At 39.0% G+C, this 16,611-nt stretch overlaps 2 protein-coding genes and 1 long non-coding RNA gene across 5 annotated transcripts; all 3 read right to left on the bottom strand.

Annotated features, from left to right (window-relative positions):
* Window positions 1-697: 697 nt before the first annotated feature.
* Window positions 698-2,951, bottom strand: LOC136283431 (uncharacterized). Its single transcript, XR_010718786.1, has 2 exons — window positions 2,735-2,951; window positions 698-1,441 (listed from the first exon to the last, which is right to left on the bottom strand). It is a non-coding gene; the product is annotated as an uncharacterized lncRNA (long non-coding RNA).
* Window positions 2,952-3,716: 765 nt separating this feature from the next.
* Window positions 3,717-9,589, bottom strand: LOC131797095 (uncharacterized). Of its 2 annotated transcripts, none has more exons than XM_066172759.1 (4): window positions 9,383-9,589; window positions 7,018-8,270; window positions 5,640-5,975; window positions 3,717-5,165 (listed from the first exon to the last, which is right to left on the bottom strand). In XM_066172759.1, exons 2-4 carry the CDS (start codon window positions 7,109-7,111, stop codon window positions 4,288-4,290), a joined length of 1,308 nt encoding a protein of 435 aa, XP_066028856.1. In that variant the 5' UTR covers window positions 7,112-8,270; window positions 9,383-9,589; the 3' UTR covers window positions 3,717-4,287. The 2 variants fall into 2 exon arrangements, with proteins under 2 accessions (XP_066028856.1, XP_058970694.2); XM_059114711.2 differs by having other exon boundaries at window positions 7,018-8,273; window positions 9,383-9,586.
* A 1,647-nt stretch (window positions 9,590-11,236) lies between these two features.
* LOC131797051 (uncharacterized) lies at window positions 11,237-16,494 on the bottom strand. 2 transcript variants are annotated; one of them, XM_059114669.2, is made up of 2 exons: window positions 16,328-16,494; window positions 11,237-12,183 (listed from the first exon to the last, which is right to left on the bottom strand). In XM_059114669.2, the coding sequence occupies exon 2, from the start codon at window positions 12,178-12,180 to the stop codon at window positions 11,566-11,568; it is 615 nt and encodes a 204-aa protein (XP_058970652.2). In that variant the 5' UTR covers window positions 12,181-12,183; window positions 16,328-16,494; the 3' UTR covers window positions 11,237-11,565. The 2 variants fall into 2 exon arrangements, with proteins under 2 accessions (XP_058970652.2, XP_058970651.2); XM_059114668.2 differs by lacking the exon at window positions 16,328-16,494 and adding an exon at window positions 14,908-15,346.
* Window positions 16,495-16,611: the final 117 nt, after the last annotated feature.

The raw sequence follows: 16,611 nt of genomic DNA, 5'->3' as shown, positions 1-16,611 counted from the left end.
AACGTTTTGTTGCAGTTTGTGGTACCTTGAGGTTTTTTTTTTTTTTTGCGATGTTAGGACTTCTTTTTAAGTTATCCAATGTTAACCTCACTCAACTTAAAAGTGATCTTGATATCCTGCTTTATCAGGTTAATGACTTTATATCATGGGTTAGCAGTACAATATACAAGGCTTTCTAGAACCTATTTAGAATTTGGTTATGGCAAGTAGCCAAACACAGGGGCAGGCCAGACAATTAGAGAAGAGGGAACCATAAAATTATGACTAGAACCTTCACAACCATATAGCAATTTCTTTTTGCAGAATTCTAGATTACATAAAAATGTGTTTAAAATTCATTAAGTAAAGGGGACCCATTCATTGCTCACCCTCTTACTCCACCCATGACATAACACATTTGCTGCTGTGCTACAGACCATTTATTCATGCAGCTTAGATTGAGGGTCTGGAAAGGTGAAGCTGGGGTGTGGCATCCAATTAAATGTTTAGATGACAACAGATACTATCCCACCAATCATCCCACCAATCATCAGTTATTTACTGATTAGCTAAAGATGTGGCCACATTTTAAACAATGTGGCAGCCATTAAGACAAAAAGTACCGTAAAGTGTCAAAGCCATTCTTGAATGGAGGGTTTCTCCTTCTGTGTGCTCTATGATTTGTTCCACAGAAATTTAGCAAAAATTCAGTAAGGTGTCATATTTTTCTGGCATGTTGCAATGCTTTATTAAAACTTCTAATGCAGATGTAAAGCCAAATTCTTCCAAGTAAATGTTTTTAAAAATTAAATTAATAACAAATAAACAACATAAATTTGGTCAGCTAGATAACATATTTGATAAAATTTTGGCAGTCCTGGAATTTCCAAGGCCTTTTTAGGATTTCTTTCTATTTTTTACTAAATATAACTCTTAATTTTCTATTTCTTTGGTCACTTTTCTCAAAACAAAAATTTTACTAAATATTATCAAAGCACTAAAAATTCGACGCTATCTCAAAATAAGAGTCAAGGAATTTCCTTGTCTAAGAATACTATGTATTAAGTTTGCTAACAGTGCTGTTAAAAGAACGAATCTAATTGGACAACGATTAGTTTGTGCATTATCGATAACGCACCTCAAGTATTTCCTTATCGGCGATTCTATAATCGATAGTCACTCGTTTATTCTGTGTTAAGCTCTCTTCCAACATCCGGGTAATTTCGCGGTTCTTGTTGCCATGGGGAAGCTTAAGGTTTTGGTACATCTCTATTCCCGTATACACACTGACCACGTGACGTTCCCAGGCGATACTCCACTCGATCCCAGGCTTCATCACCACGCCTCGTATCTCCATGATCTCGGCCTCGTCATCATCGTCATCGTCTTCCGCTGTGGCTTGGTCTTTTCTCTCTATGTCTCGATTCATTTTGAACATTCAATTGTCGAGCTGAAATTATATCTACGGAAACATTTAAAGCAAGAGTAAATATTGCAGATATAAATCATGAATCATGGCCGTAAATCACAGCCAACAATCCAGACTCATTTTTGTTGTGAAACGTTTGGTTGCAACCTTGAATATAGGGGAGGGGAATGAATGAATTTCTGCAAGGACGGTTGACAATAAACGATAGGAAAGAGAGTGTGGAGGGAGGGAGGGAGGGAGATGGGAATTCACCTTCCCGCTTAACTGTAACCTTGCTCAAAATATAGTGCCCTATGAAATTTTTTAGTCGGCTGTCGAAGTAATACTTTTTTTGATCACACCTTCGTTATTGTAGTGGCTAATGCTTTTAAAGTCGTCGGTATCTTTAGTGTCGTCATCAATATTGTGCTGTAAGGGTAAGACCTTATCATGGTTAATTATATTAGATATGGTCTGATGTACTGTTTATCTGGGAGAGTTTAATTAGTTTATAAAGCGATAAGAAAGCGCTGTTTTCGTTGGAACGTTTCGTAAGAAAAGTCCTCTCGTTTCTGACTACGTACAACATCGTTCCCTAGTTGCAACGGGTGACGGCCGAATGACTACTGTACTGTAACAAGACCCTTTATTTCTTAGATCTCACTTAAAAGCCGTCAAAGGGGTGACATAAATATTCGTGGAATTTTACCGATTAATCATCGGAATTTTGCACTTTATGAAGGTCACAACCAAAGGTCGCGAAATGACGGATAGCAATAGATTACGAAACGTCAGAAAGAGTCAAAATAAGGCGCTTTTATTTATAACTCATATGCAAAATATACTGCGGAAGTTTGAACTGTTATGCGCCGAATGAGTTCGACGAAATTGAGACCGAAAAGGAGCTGCACTAATTGCTGCCAAGATTAACTATCGTTGTTTGAATTCAAAATAAAAGTTTAATTGTAATCTATTGATCAGATCTCAAAATCCTGTAAATAAATGCTGTATGTTCGGATTTTTCTGATGAGCACTGCCACTTTATTGTGTAACCTAAACATTGGACGATTAGCGGTTTACGAACTCAACATAAGGAGGAATCACACTGCCTTACCTACGTGTTTCGGTGTGAACTGCCAAAGAGAAACTATCGTAACAGCTTTAGCGCTGATATGCTATATTCGGGCGGGGTAAATTAGGAGCTGTCTGCATACCATTATGTTAGCATTAAAATTATCTGGCGCTCATCACTGTTGTTAAACCTAGGCAATTTAACCCATAGGAACTTTTCTTGGAAGAGTTTTCAATTCTCTCTCATCTCTGTTAAGTCCGACTCATTGTACTTACAATTGCTTCAGTGGCAGATGATCCGTGTATTCCCTTAACATCCAATAGCTTTTGACGGTTCGATGGTTATGCGAAAAACACTCGGGTCTCTTCAGATGTATAAATAGCGTGTGATGACAGGTATGAAAACACCGGCTTAGTTCAATGATCGATAGTTATTCGTTTCTTAATCTCGTGACCCGATACTGAGATCTCGATAGCTCGATAGATCACCAGCCATCGCCATCATGGCTGCTGGTCGTCTTTGTTGTAGGAGAAACTTAAGCAGATCCCAACTGTAATTAAGATCTTTTGTTTTCTTGTTTATCTTACTTTTAGATTCTTGAATTCAATGCGTTGATACTTGTTAGTCTTTTTTAATAAGTTTATTTACTCAGAATTCTTGAACTGTCCTCAGCTAAAGGCTTCCATTTTTGAGATTTTCGTCAGCCAATATGGCAGTTTACTCTGAGTTTTAAGCTTTTTCTTCATGTTATGTTTGGGGCATGTTTTCTTTACCTCTATCGCAGATATACCGGCCCTATGTAAACAGTAGATCGTAACTGACTTTGACAGGTATACTTAACATTTGCTTCGAGATATTTTCGTTTAAGTCCATGCTTAAAAACAGAAACAAGTGAACATAAAAGCATGCGGCTTTTTGACGATTTCAAAGAGATATCGTGAAAGTTGAAGGAGCAAAGAAGTAGCATGTAAAAGAAAGAGGGAACCGTTTGTTTCGGTTAACAAAGAACTTGTCGATATAAGGGACTGAGAGGGTAGGAGTTGTTTGGAAGAGTCTCGAGAAATCAGAATCTGTTCAGAATAATTATAATTAGGAAACTCTCTGAAGGTGGTTAGCCTCGAAAAACACCTCAAACTGAAACGTCGAATCTTATTGATCAAACACTTCGCAGCATAACACATGGAAAAACGGGAGAACACAAGTAAAAAAGACAAAGTTGCTAAAAACGATTTTTATTGTTTATATCCAGAGGCAATAACAGCTTGTAAATTGTATTCATCTAAAAGAGGATGCATGAGAAAGACTGAATGTGCCATTTGTTTTTGGCTTGATCATAAAATAATAACCCTCAATATTATTTTTCACAACTTCAAAAATCCCAGGAGAATCTTTAGAACCTATTCCTGTGTCAAGAATCAACATGTGCTGGTTCTGTTATAGATTACTTTCCACGAAAACAGGCAAAGCAAAGTGAAGCAATGCTTATGTCGCGTTATTATCAGGAGACCAAATGACCTTTCAACAAGGGCGTAGCTAATGAGGAGGGGGTCTCGGGGTGCCCGTGACTCCCCCTTTGTAAGCCTTTTTTTTGTTACATTGGGTAAAACACGGCGTAGAGGTCGACATGACAATCTAGTGTTTACCTTCTGTTTGGCACAGTGTGACCCCCCCGCCCCCCTTTGAAAAATCCTGGCCACGCCCCTATTCAATATAACTTTAAAATGATCTGAGGAATGAAGGGTCCATTTTCTTGCTCAGTCAGCGCTATTAATCACATTCGTCAGAGCCTAATTTCAATCAGGTAGTTCATAATCTAGTAGCCTCGTTCTCAGGCTAGAAGTTCCATGTAATTATCTTCTTCTTGGCTGGCCACTTGAACGGAATTCTGGTCCGCAGCTGGTGTCGAGCATGGGCCGGCTGCGTCCACTTGATGTGACGGAGAGCTCTGTACTGGTTTTAGCGTTTCATATAAATTACTGATTGTTGTTCCCGATGACGTAGGCGGTGCCTTAGCATTCGTCACTAACCTGCTATCATCAACAATATCAACATAATCGGGGATATCTTCGTTTGCATTCTCATTGGTGCTCGGGCCCTGCTCGACCAGGGAAGGCTGGACTTCTTCTGGGAGTCTATCTCGCAGCTGTAAATGTTCGTAGCGATTCACCTTTCCATTCCCATCATCCTTACTGTGTTCCAATCCTTTCGGTTTAAGAGACTGGTAACTAGCAGCCCTAACTGATTTTACAATCTCCTTCCTTTCTGCGTGTTGATTGGGCGACTTTTGGGGTCCGTGTTCCAAAATTTCTATGTACTCCTCGGACATCGGATCTAATACACATGATTGCAGCCGCTGATAAACATGTTGCTCCATCTCCCACTGATCAGCGGCTGCTTCTCTCGATAGTTGTTTAGAATTTTCATCTTCACTTGGGTCGGCCGGCTTGATTCCGTTTTTCTGAATTAGTAAGTTGTTTTGTCTGATATTAGTAGACGGTTCTGTGCAAATGTCGCTCTGTATCCCCAAATTGTCTAGCCCTGCTTGTGATCCAGTTCTTCTTGATAAGGTGCTCTGTTGCACGGCCGTCAAATGACGTTTTTTCTTTCGTTTTCGTTTGCAGCACACGTAGTAGATTAAGCAGACGTTTACAAGGCAGGATACTCCAAGAAGAAATCCCAAGACTGTCATAATGATTATAGGCAAAACTGTTATGAAGGCAAAGACAAAATTTCATCAGGGGTTAATATTAGCATAATGGATATCTTACCCCACTACCTATCTTCTGTGGGAAACGTAGTTACTTACTGGCTGGATCTAAGATCATCAGATTAGGATTCGAGCCTTGGCCGAGTTATTGAGTTGCACTCTGCTCTCACAGAGCTGCGCTGCCCCTCGGAGAGTAAGTGGTACCGGCAATATTGCAGGGAAACTTGACGAGATGGTCTGGGTTACCTGGGAAGGTTAGCTTCTCATTGAGGATAATCAGAAATGATTCTAATAAATTAATGTTCAAAGGAAACCACAATAACTCCAGCAGTTGCAGTCTCCGGTATGCTCGTAAGGCTTACGAACTTGCCCCCCCTAAAGTTGATGATAGTAACAGACCTTTCAGTTGGCAAAAGGTTTACCTCCCTTATAATGTAGAGGTTAAAAACAAACAGTACTTTGTTACATATTACTTTCTTTATGAGGGTAGCAGACAACTCCCACATCCATGCTGTGGTCACATGACTCATTGACGTCATGCTTTTTCCATACGTCGTATTCGCATTCTAGCAGTGATCTCTCCCTCCCGGTGCACTTCACATCTTTAAGAAATATAAGTCCTGTGCCTGCGCTAAAGCCAGCCATGGGGACAGCGGCCACTGCAAGCGGAAAGTCTAGCTGTTTGCATATGACAGTGGCATCATCTTTGGTCCAGTGCTTGTCGCAAATTGTGCCCCAGTTCTCCTCGTCGTTGCTTATCTCCACTCGTCCAGCATAAGAAATACTGGAATCTCGCAAACGGACGTAAACTATCGCAGAGTAAAGAGCAATCAGTCAAAGCTTGTAGAGATTTCATTAATGTGACCACTTCCAATAGTTTGTTAAGATGAAAATCTCAAATTGCTTTAACCACTTTTAAGCTCTTTCGAGTAATTTTTCTCGTTGTTTTACCATAATTTACTTGATAAAACAACCTATTCAGAGTTTGATGCGGAGTAGTTCCTTTAAATCCCTGGCTTCAAATCAGAAACAGTTGACTGTAATAGCATACGACTATTCAGACTGCATATAAGTTCATTTTTTAAATATACTGGTGTTAAGGCACCCACGAAACTAAGTCAAAATCCTAGACACACTGGTTTACTATTTTTACTTGTTTAAATAGAATGAACTTAGGTCACGCAGAGTAATAGCTACAACCTTACACAAAAAAATAGAAATTTTGACGCCGCCTCCCGCTCATTTCAAGTATCGTTAAATCGTAACTTTGCGCAGGAAGGCGGTTACACGTTTTTTTTTTTTGCCCTTTTACACTAAACCAGCAGTTTATCTTTCTGATATATTGATGAATTCTTACAACTATCATAGATCTGAAAGGTTAAATATACTGACCCCAATCTCTTCTAGCGCTCAATATACGCGCACCGCCCCCAAAATGTGGAAGAATTTAAATTACTTGTGAAGAAACGGGTTAAGAATTTTGTTATTTGGGCTGATTCCTGGTGCTTACTTTGAAAAGAAAAACTGACCTCAGCATATCCTAATTTTATTAAACTTTTATATTTAACGGGAAGGGCCACTCATCCAGACTGACGAATGACACATTTATAATGGTTAAATCTGTTTCATATTTCTTGGGCAAAGAACTATTTTTGAAATTCTTGTCCTCAACGGCTTTTGAGTCTTGAAGACGGTTCGTGCTGCGAGGAGATAAACGGAGATAAACCCGGGTCCTTTTGAACTAATGTTTTCGTTACAGTTCATGCGATTGGATTTCGCAACTTTTTTAGGTAAACTACGAGTGTTGGAAACCATTAAGTACGATTTTTGACTTTGGAGAGAGCACAATACCTTTTGTGAGTTTCTCATTCTTGGTAGGATTGCTTTTTCCTCCAACTTCCCCAACGGCAACGACAAGAAAAATTGCCGAGGTGAAACTGTTCATGTCCGCGAAATTACGGTTTGTTGATTATGACTGAATAAGGATGAAATCTGAAGATATATGTGTTCGACTGGTCACGACGTACTATAAACATTACATCACGCAATCTTCAATGTTCCTTTCTAATTCTTGCGTGACGCTAGTGGTAGACTGATTCCCAGGATTCTCCCTGCCGCGGGGAGGAAGGAGGAAATGTCCAAGCATGGGTCTTTTTGTGTATGAGAAACCATTTTTTTAGGTGTCTAGAAGATGAAACTACTGATGAAGGTTTGTACAGCTATTTTAGCCTGTAATATTATTTGCATCTTCGTGTGAGAACTCGACTATAAAACAAGTTTTTGACATTTAAAATGATACATGAATGAATCACAGAATATACCGTAGCCTGACCAAGAATTTTTCCGGAACAGTGTTGTCTTGAACGATCAGTCTTCTTCTCGCACCAAGCTAGATTATATAGATTTATAAATCCTCTTTACGTATATATTAGGTTTAATTTTGAAGAGCTGAACACAATTTTTGGTATTGAATGAAAGAACATCAAAGCGTTCCTAACTTTCCTTGGATGAGCTGGAGTACCCTAAAGCTAGAAGGACAGTTGTCCATTCTTGACGGCAGAGGGAAATTTACAACCTTTCAATTACTTTACGATGAATTACTTTTTTCAGCTAAGTTTTACTTAGCTTTCCATGAATGCTCTTCTCATAGAAAGATTAGTTCATTTAACCTTCACTGTCAAAGGGTATTTAAAATGTATCACACGTGGCTGTATTGACCTCCAATAAGGATAAATCGTTGTCGCAGAACACTTCCTTTGGGGACTCTCCCCGTGAGGGTACAATAACAACACTCTCCTTAGACTCCAAAATCCAAGGACATGTGCCAGATAAGGGCCTTGGTGGTGGAGGGCTGGGTGTTCCCATTGTTTTTGGGTCTTTTTGCTTATTTTTTCTTCGACGTTCGACCACTGTAACGAATGGGTTGCAGTATTCGAATGGTCTCGTTAGCATTTCGACGGTTTTTCGTAATTTTTGAACATGTATGAATAAAGTAATGACTGAAATGACGAGGAGGATGGTGAATACCAGCAGCACATAGACTCCCGCGATCTCCTCCATGCATTCAATGGTGGCGACTTTCTGTGCAAAGTTTTTCTGTCCAGCTTCTAAGAGCAAGAAATGGAAAGTTAGAGATCAATGATTCAACTGATGAAAGCCACTCGTAGTGCCAAATTTTCACACCATACTTTCTTAAAAAAAAAAAAAAAACGCCTACAATTGTCCCTGCACTCCTAATTTGATTTGCGAAGCCACTGGAAACGTCTTCTTTCTGGGGCAGTATTCTCACGTTTTAATTTCATGGTATCTGAGTCGCATTTTTGACGCGTGAAAAAACTTTAACAGACCAAAAAACGTAAGTTCGGAAGGAAAGGAAACCACAGAAGAGGCCGAGAGAGAGCCAACACGGAACAAGGATATGTCGGATAGTTGTGGGTACACTTGTGGTATAATGAGGAGTTTTCTTATCCAGTTCAAAAGATACACAATATGAAAACCCGGAAATAGTCTTCTAAAGAAAGTTCTGAATATTTGGACGTTGATATCGGTACTCGTTTAATTTCTGATATGTTGGCATGCCAAGACTCAATGGCGTCAAAACATTACCTAGGTCAGGTATTGACGTAAATAGGCAGATTTGCTTGTAAAAAATTGGGATTGAACCAAAACAGATTTCCCGTAACTATTTGTGACTGGTCCAAGACTAGCAACCGTTGATTTCATTCTAACATTAGTTTTTAAGCTAAAGCTGGGGAAAGCCATCAAGAAAATGTTCTTTGAGTGACATATGATGCCCTGATGGCGCTTTTAGTAGCGTTACGCAATTAATGATGATGCACAGTTGACATAGAAATTGAAGTTTATCAACAAAGCTATCGTTACATCTCTATGATTTTAATTACTGAAAGTAAAGAAGTTGTTACTGACCGGTGTCTTTTGTGCGGAAAGCAAGCGAACCATTAATAGTTCGAAAACAACCAGTTATATCTGCTTAGTATATGAATCAATGATAACAAGGAAATAGTGTCCTCTAGAAGATTCAGCGCTCATTTTGTACAAGATCCTTATTACACCTTGGTACGGAAAAACTCTAAAAGATTCAGCGTTCATTTTGTGAAAGATCATTATACTCACCTTGATATAGAGGTTAAAAATTAAGAATTAGAATGCATGCTTGTATAAATTTTCAAGTTGAGTGCTGGATTTCAATTCTTACCTTTACAACTGCGCACATTTATTCACACAGGGTCAGAAGATCTGTTCTCGGCAAGACCTCCTTTAGGCTCTCTTTTGAAACTGGAACATCCTTCCACGAAAGTCACACATGATGACAGCCATGCTCATTCGCGTGTGTTACAAAGGCGCATTTCCAAAACAGTCCTAAGGCCGGGCGGAAATGAATACCCGTCACGTGACTTAGTAGGTCAAACTTCAAACTCGTGTGAGCAGAGATAAAGATTTAAATGACAGTGCGCCCAATCTTAGAAGCATCTAATAGAATTCCCTCCCTCATTTCCGTGTCTAATCACATGAAATTGAGGAATGTGCCAAAGACAAGGATTAACTATGAGGTGGGTGGAAAATGAAGACCTTAAGAAACGGTAAGTGCGAAGCTTTAAGAATCTAAATCGGTTCTTTAGGATCTTAAAAAATTCAGAATTGTTTTTTTTCGAGTTCGTTAAGTGAAATTTGTTAGTCGTCTCATCATTTCCTTTAGTCTCGCGACCTGAATGCGTCTCAGGGGTGACATTCTAGGAGAAATTCGATGCAAGTCACTCATAGAGGTTACAAGATTAAGCTTATCCATAGGTAACTAACGAAACTAAAGTAAATACGTTTCAAGGTGTCTACTTCAGAACGTTTTCCTTGGACTGTCTCGTTTACAAGGTCTCAGGAAAACTTCTCAAAGTTAGGCGGCTTTCGCAGGGCGGATAAGGCTCTTCAGAGCTTCTTGGTGAAACAACTTCCCGTGGGTCTCTGAAAATTTCCTCGTAAGGTGTTATTTTCAATTCATCTAACCTGGTGAGTTCTTGACAAGTTTTTCATGTCAAAAGTTCTCGTTCAAAACCTGCCATGTAAGGTTTTGGAAAAGGAAGATTTTCCATCGGTCATAGATATTTTGTCATTCTACGTTGCTAAGGAAGATAAATTAGGGGAAACGTGTAAAAGAAAACTCGGTGTTGTAAAAACGACTTTATCCTTTTACCGCGAGAAAGCTACGCGAAAAAAAACAAGAAAGCCTCATACCATCGAGCGACACTGAGTGAGTTAGAAATTCTAAACAATTACAGGGTTTGACATAGTGCAGTGAGAATTAGGACTGAAATTGAAATTTAACGATCAATTTGTTTTCACTTAAAACTTTACATTTTTAAACAAAAAGTGAGAAATCGTAAATATTGTCACGGCAGGACTGATTTGGCTGTGGTATCCTTCTCCTTCTATCGCAACACGATCATAAATATGTTTTGGCAAAATAGTGCTCATACTCGGCATAGTTGACGAGATGAAGATTATTTAAGCATCGTGGGTAATCCTTCCCTTACAGATTTTCTCATTAATTAAATAATACACCTGTCCTGACCGGTTTACCTTCAGGAAAGGCGATAACACTACATGCTGCAGTAAGTAAATTTCGTGCGAAGTGACCCTTAAATACACAACTGGTGCTAAGATGTTTAGGTATCAAAAACTGAGGGCAGTGATGTTTTGAGCTGAGTTATTGTGATCTTTTTTTAGCTTGCCGAATACAAAAGCAATTGGAAATTTTAAAAAGTTCCCCCAGCTTCTTCGCAGTAGTCTCAGTAGCGTGATTGATGTTGTCGGTGTTTTACGCATGCACAGAATCGATGATTATGCATGTGCACTCCAGTCTTTTGTCACTGAGTCAATAAGTAAGCTCTGAGAGACAAAATCTTTAAACAGAAAAAAAAAATCGTACGATGGTTGATAACTAGCCGTGAAAAAGATGTCGACCACAAAAAGTTCTCTGTTTGCGCTCTCGAAATGCTCGGTGAAATGCATGGTCACACAGTACGATGCTATGGCTGAGGCAAAGACACTCTCCAAATACAAAAAACTAACAAACAATACTTTATTTGTTTATTTAGCCTGCAAAAACGAATTATGACATTTGTTACATTGTCCATGACCCATAAAACAAAAATGAACACATTTCTGGCACAGAAGAAAGGTGTCACCTAAAATATAATAAGTCAGTTATTCAATAACAAGTCAGTTTTTCAATCATTGATTGCATCGTTTTTGAATTAGCAGCGGAAGTGTCAGCCTCAGTATGGTTAATTATAATGGGCAAGAATTCCAAGCATGGCTTCATTCGGTTCAGGTTTGTATTAAAGCCATTTATTCTCTTCGGCAATTCTTAGTGAGACATTTTTCTCAACTAAGTTCACCAATATCCATAGTATATGATCTGTGGGGCAGTTCAGGGTTATTCAAATCCGCCATATCGCCCCAGTTCCCGTATATTGGCTCGTTCACTGCCCCATTTTCGCAACTCTCTTGTTCATTGCCATCGTTGCTATAAATTGGTTGGTCGTTCTCGAATACACCATCGCTGCCGGTGGAGGTGCATCCTTGGTCGGCATTAGCACCTGATTGGAAAGCTTGATTGACGTATCCCAAGGCAATAGTCTCGGTAGTCGAGCCATCGTTCTGAGCAGCAGTCTCTTCACCAGGCCTGGTAAGGTATGTGACAGTTTCATCCGGTTCTGAATGTATCGCAGACCTCCTGTTTGCTGGCTTTGGTTGGCCTGGTTCCACAGTGTAACGGGTTGCGGACGAGCTCAACCTTTTCATGTCAGTCTTACCTTTGATTCCTCTCTCTTCCATGCCACCTGTTATGGGTTCAGCGTAAATGTTTCCATTTCTTGCGAGTTCATTCAGGTCCCGACGGATTCGCCTCACAGTGATGCACAGGAACACAACAATGCAGAAAAGAAGTGCGCAACACCCACACAATATATAAGGTAATATCTCGATGAAATCGTCCATGACCTGCAAGTATAATCCTTGCGATAAGTCTCGGGATTTATTTCTTTATTACTGTTATTATTATTATAATTATTATTATCATAATTATTATTATTATTTTCTTATCGTTGACGACCAAGGAGCTGAGTGGTTAGCGCACGTAAGGCACCACATTAGGAAAATAAGCGTTTTCATTCAAAATGAAATAGCGTCAAAATTATTAGCGATATCCCATAAAAGTAAACATTTTTTCCAATTTATTAAACACTGATTTCGTATATTTATTGCATTTTTATAATTTTGATCATTCTGAACAACACCTTCCTTTCTGCTCTCAAATTAATTTTTGCATTATTTCCCCCGAGGTAAAAAGGATATCAAAAAAATTTCAGAATTTGACCGATCTTCATCTCTTTTACTACACACGCAATTTTCAGGTAAGGCAGAAAAGTTTTGTCTTAAAGGTTCACTAGTTCGTGTTCTGGCCGGTTCGTTGTGTTGTGTGCTTGAGCAATATGCCACTGTAACTCTCACAATGCCTCTCTTTACTCGAGAGTACAAAACGGTTGTAACAAAAAGACAGGAAAAATTAGAGAATTGCTGTATGGAGGGTTACTCGCGATAGATTAATATCCCGTCCTAGGGGTTAACGATACCCGTAGTCTCTTAATGTTAACGGATCTGGTAAGACAAGCTTCAGCATTTTGAACTACATGTCACTCATAACTTGCTTGTTAATTGCTACGAGCGAATCTTTCTTGACGTTACTGTTTGCCATTACTTCTTTTAGGTGAGCTAGGTTACTCAGCGTAGTAAATAAGTAAGCCGAAATTTTACTCAGCTAGCAGAACGAGCATTTCTTTCTTTTTTTTTTTTTTTTAAGAAGCTTTTTCAAGGCTTGCGGAGGCACGCAGGCTAAATGCGCGTTAAGTTGACTTTTTCGGTTGGCTGCGTTTTACGCAAAGGAGAAATAACAGTAAGTGAGCATTAAGAAGATTCAAACACACAAACCAATGACGAACTTGTGAAATTTATACCAATTTTTTTTTAGATGCGAAAATTGTCGCGACCCTATTGCCTTCTTAAATTGAAATAGGTTGTGGTATAGTTCCAGCCTGTTGTGTAAGGATCTTATTACAGTGCCTTGCTCTTAAAAATGTGGTTTATGCGACAATGCTAAGTTATTATTCTGCTGTGTAAGGAATGTTTCTGGAGCATCACGAGGAAATAGAACGCATTTGCATGCTAATGAGTCAATATGCGTTGCAACGGCCATATTTGTATAATGTTTACAAACATCTACGCTACAAATTGTACGTATCACTAAATTTCACTTAATTATGTTAAGACCGTTAGCACTCCTTTTTAAATGTTTCCATCTCAAATATTCCTTTACCCTTTTTGTTTACCCTAGAAAACTCTTATGTTGCGGTTGTCTTGTAGAGGATCGAAATTGTCTTCTGCTCAAAAATGCGCTCAAAATCGCGGCCTAATTTCTCTCTGGAATTAAATGTAGCGCCAAATTATGTAAAATCGAAAAAGTACGTTCATTCTGAGTATGAAAAGTATTTTTCGTGTTAGTCACTTCCTTTTCAGCTGCAGCGGATGCCCTGACTTGAACTACACAATATTTTTAGTATTCGCGTTGACAATACATCGGTTAAATGCGTCATAAAAAGAAGAGAAAAAAATTATGCATTATGCAGCAGGTATGCGGACACTTCTTAAAAGGCAATCAAATCATAAATACTCTCCATCCTCATCAGTGAAAATTAAACAGGCATCGGCAGGCATCTGCTGCAGTAACAATGATTTGCGAAAATTTACTTCGCGACTGCCTCTTTGTAATTGATCTGCGCATCCTGATTACCAAATTTCCGTTCCTAATTCAAAAGCACTCACATGACTGATACAAATATCGAAAAAAAGCTGGCGAAAATTCACTTTGAGGCCTAATAGGAACATGGATTTAAGCATGATAATCAAAAGCCAAATTTCTCTCCGAATTAATATTTTCTGGCTAAAATGTTAAGTTCAGGTTTTGTTGGTTCATCAAGTAAAACCTCAGGAAACCTGAAAAATCGGTGACTTAGATTGTAAACTACATCAAAGTTACAAAGTTTTTTTAGAACGTTTTAAAAGAGGCAGTCATGCCCAGTTACAGACAAATCGCGCGACAGCCCCGCGAGATCAGCTCTAAGCGATGGTAAACGTCTCAATGCTCCTCTTTATTTGACCTAAGTAGAGAGTAACTGATACATTACGATTTTGGAACAAAAAATAGTGCAGTACATGTACTACATCTTTCGAAACTGGTCATCAAAGAAAATAAAATGCAGCAATAATGCATATTTCATTTTGTTTACGTCTGTCTTTTCGAGGTCTTTGACATAACGTATTGTACTTGATTCATGACTGAACGCGTAAGTCTTTATTCAACTTCAAGAAGCGCAAAGATGTCAGACTCAACATGACGAGACATCCTTTCAGACGAAATTGAGCGAAACCGAAGACATTAAAGGTTAGTGATTGCGCTCGTGTCGTGTTCATTAGTACAGTCCATGACAGGGAGGAAATAACAACTGTATGTCAACTTTGATTCTATTAATAACTGAGATGGTGCATAAGGAAATGAAAACATGACTATGGATATTTCTCCACGAATATCTAGTATAGAAGGATAGATTGTCAGTCCTAATCTATAAGCAACCTTGAAGAGTCTACTTTGCACCCAAACATATATCGTACCTTATAAGTGAAACCCGTATATCAGCCAATGTGCTGTGACGAAATTCGAGAAGTTACTGCTGATAATGAAGCCGGCCGTTTTTTCGCGGCAACAGGTGGTTGTTTTTGGTCCAAGATGCAAGACCACGGACGACAAAACTAGCTCGTGAAAAGCGAATTGACGATTGGAGTTGTTTGCGACTTGAGGCGACGACTGCCAAAGGAAACTGGTCGGCAAGCTGGTCTGAGGAATGCTTTATCAATAGTGCTATCAAGTGTCGTATCACCAGTCAAAGACGTCTTCGGCTGATTCTTTACTTCTGAGAATTTCAGGATCCTTGAGGGCTAAGTCTTTCGCGATATTTTTCTACCGGTCTTACTGAGGCGAAAAAGGCTTTGTCCTGCGCTATTATTGCCGGTGTGAAATGAGAAGAACTCATAGGGAATAACCCCTTTGACTTTACAATATTTGACAGGCATCAGTTACGCAAGAGTGAGAACGATATATGAATTTTAATTGGATGGAGATTAAGAGCGGTCAAAAAACAGGAAGTCTATCGAAACAATGCTTTTGCTGTATGTATCAAAGTTCAGTTTATCCAACCATATGTTTTACTAGCTGATTTTTTTTCCTTGAGATTTTGACCGATTTTCACGATGTTGATTAAGCTTCAGGTAAAATTATCGAAACGCTATATTGGATTGAGCTTGACAGAGCGCAGCCAAAATAGCCGGAAGCTCCTAAAATATCTCAGAGACTAATACCCGATCATAATTTCCAATATCTTATCTAAATGACCACAGCGACTGCTAGCTGGTTCGCGTATTCATATCGAATAGTTTCGGGTTTGTTTCCGTGGTAATAGGGATATCTTTTGACAACATGACAATGTAAAGACTTAGGAATTTAATTCTCGAAAACTGAAAGGGGGTTACCCGCATCTTGACCTTTGCTGAAACAATCGCTGAAACAGGTCTGATAACTTTGTAAACAAGCTTGTTTTTGGGGGCGAATCACAAAAATTCGAGCATGCTTCATGTGGTGGTACTTTCTTCACCTTACATGAACTCAAGCTCTAACATTTTTTATAACCATGCCATTTTGCATTATTCGCAAAATTTTGATACATGCATGTTATAGAACAGCTTCGCGAAATCGAATTGATTGTATATCATCCGTGTAACGTAACTTTTATGTATTATTTGGTTGGTGTTGAAGGAAAAATTATGATAATATGTGAAGGCTTTGAACTGTTCTCTGTTAAAAGATTGTGTAGGTTAGGGAAGTAACGGAAGAAAACCAAAGCTCATGACAATAAATGTTAATACGCCGGGATTTGTCCCAACAAGTCAATACAACACTGCTTGTCACAGAACACAAAAGAGCACACAACCGTCTGAAGTACCATTATTGTTCGGTTTCTTTCAACAAAACACTTACCTCAGCAAATCGCGAGACAGTATAAAATCATCACCTTCATTTATGTCTGCTTGAGAGATATCAGAAGTCACCTCTCTCGCACATCACGAGCCTATTTTTCCTAACTACAGTGACACTTTTTCGTATTTTTGAGACATTTTGACTCATGGCTCCTAACTGGAAACACCTTTGTGACGATATTTTTCTCGAGGCGCCGCGATAGCATGACGCGTGTAGCTTTTTGGAAATGACGTCACTGCAATTGCAGTTAACTGACCCCAGCCGTTTTTGTTTTCGAGGTTTCT

Source organism: Pocillopora verrucosa, chromosome 9, assembly GCF_036669915.1.
Source record: "Pocillopora verrucosa isolate sample1 chromosome 9, ASM3666991v2, whole genome shotgun sequence".
Lineage (NCBI taxonomy): Eukaryota > Metazoa > Cnidaria > Anthozoa > Scleractinia > Pocilloporidae > Pocillopora > Pocillopora verrucosa.
This window is presented reverse-complemented; position numbering and strand designations above follow the sequence as displayed.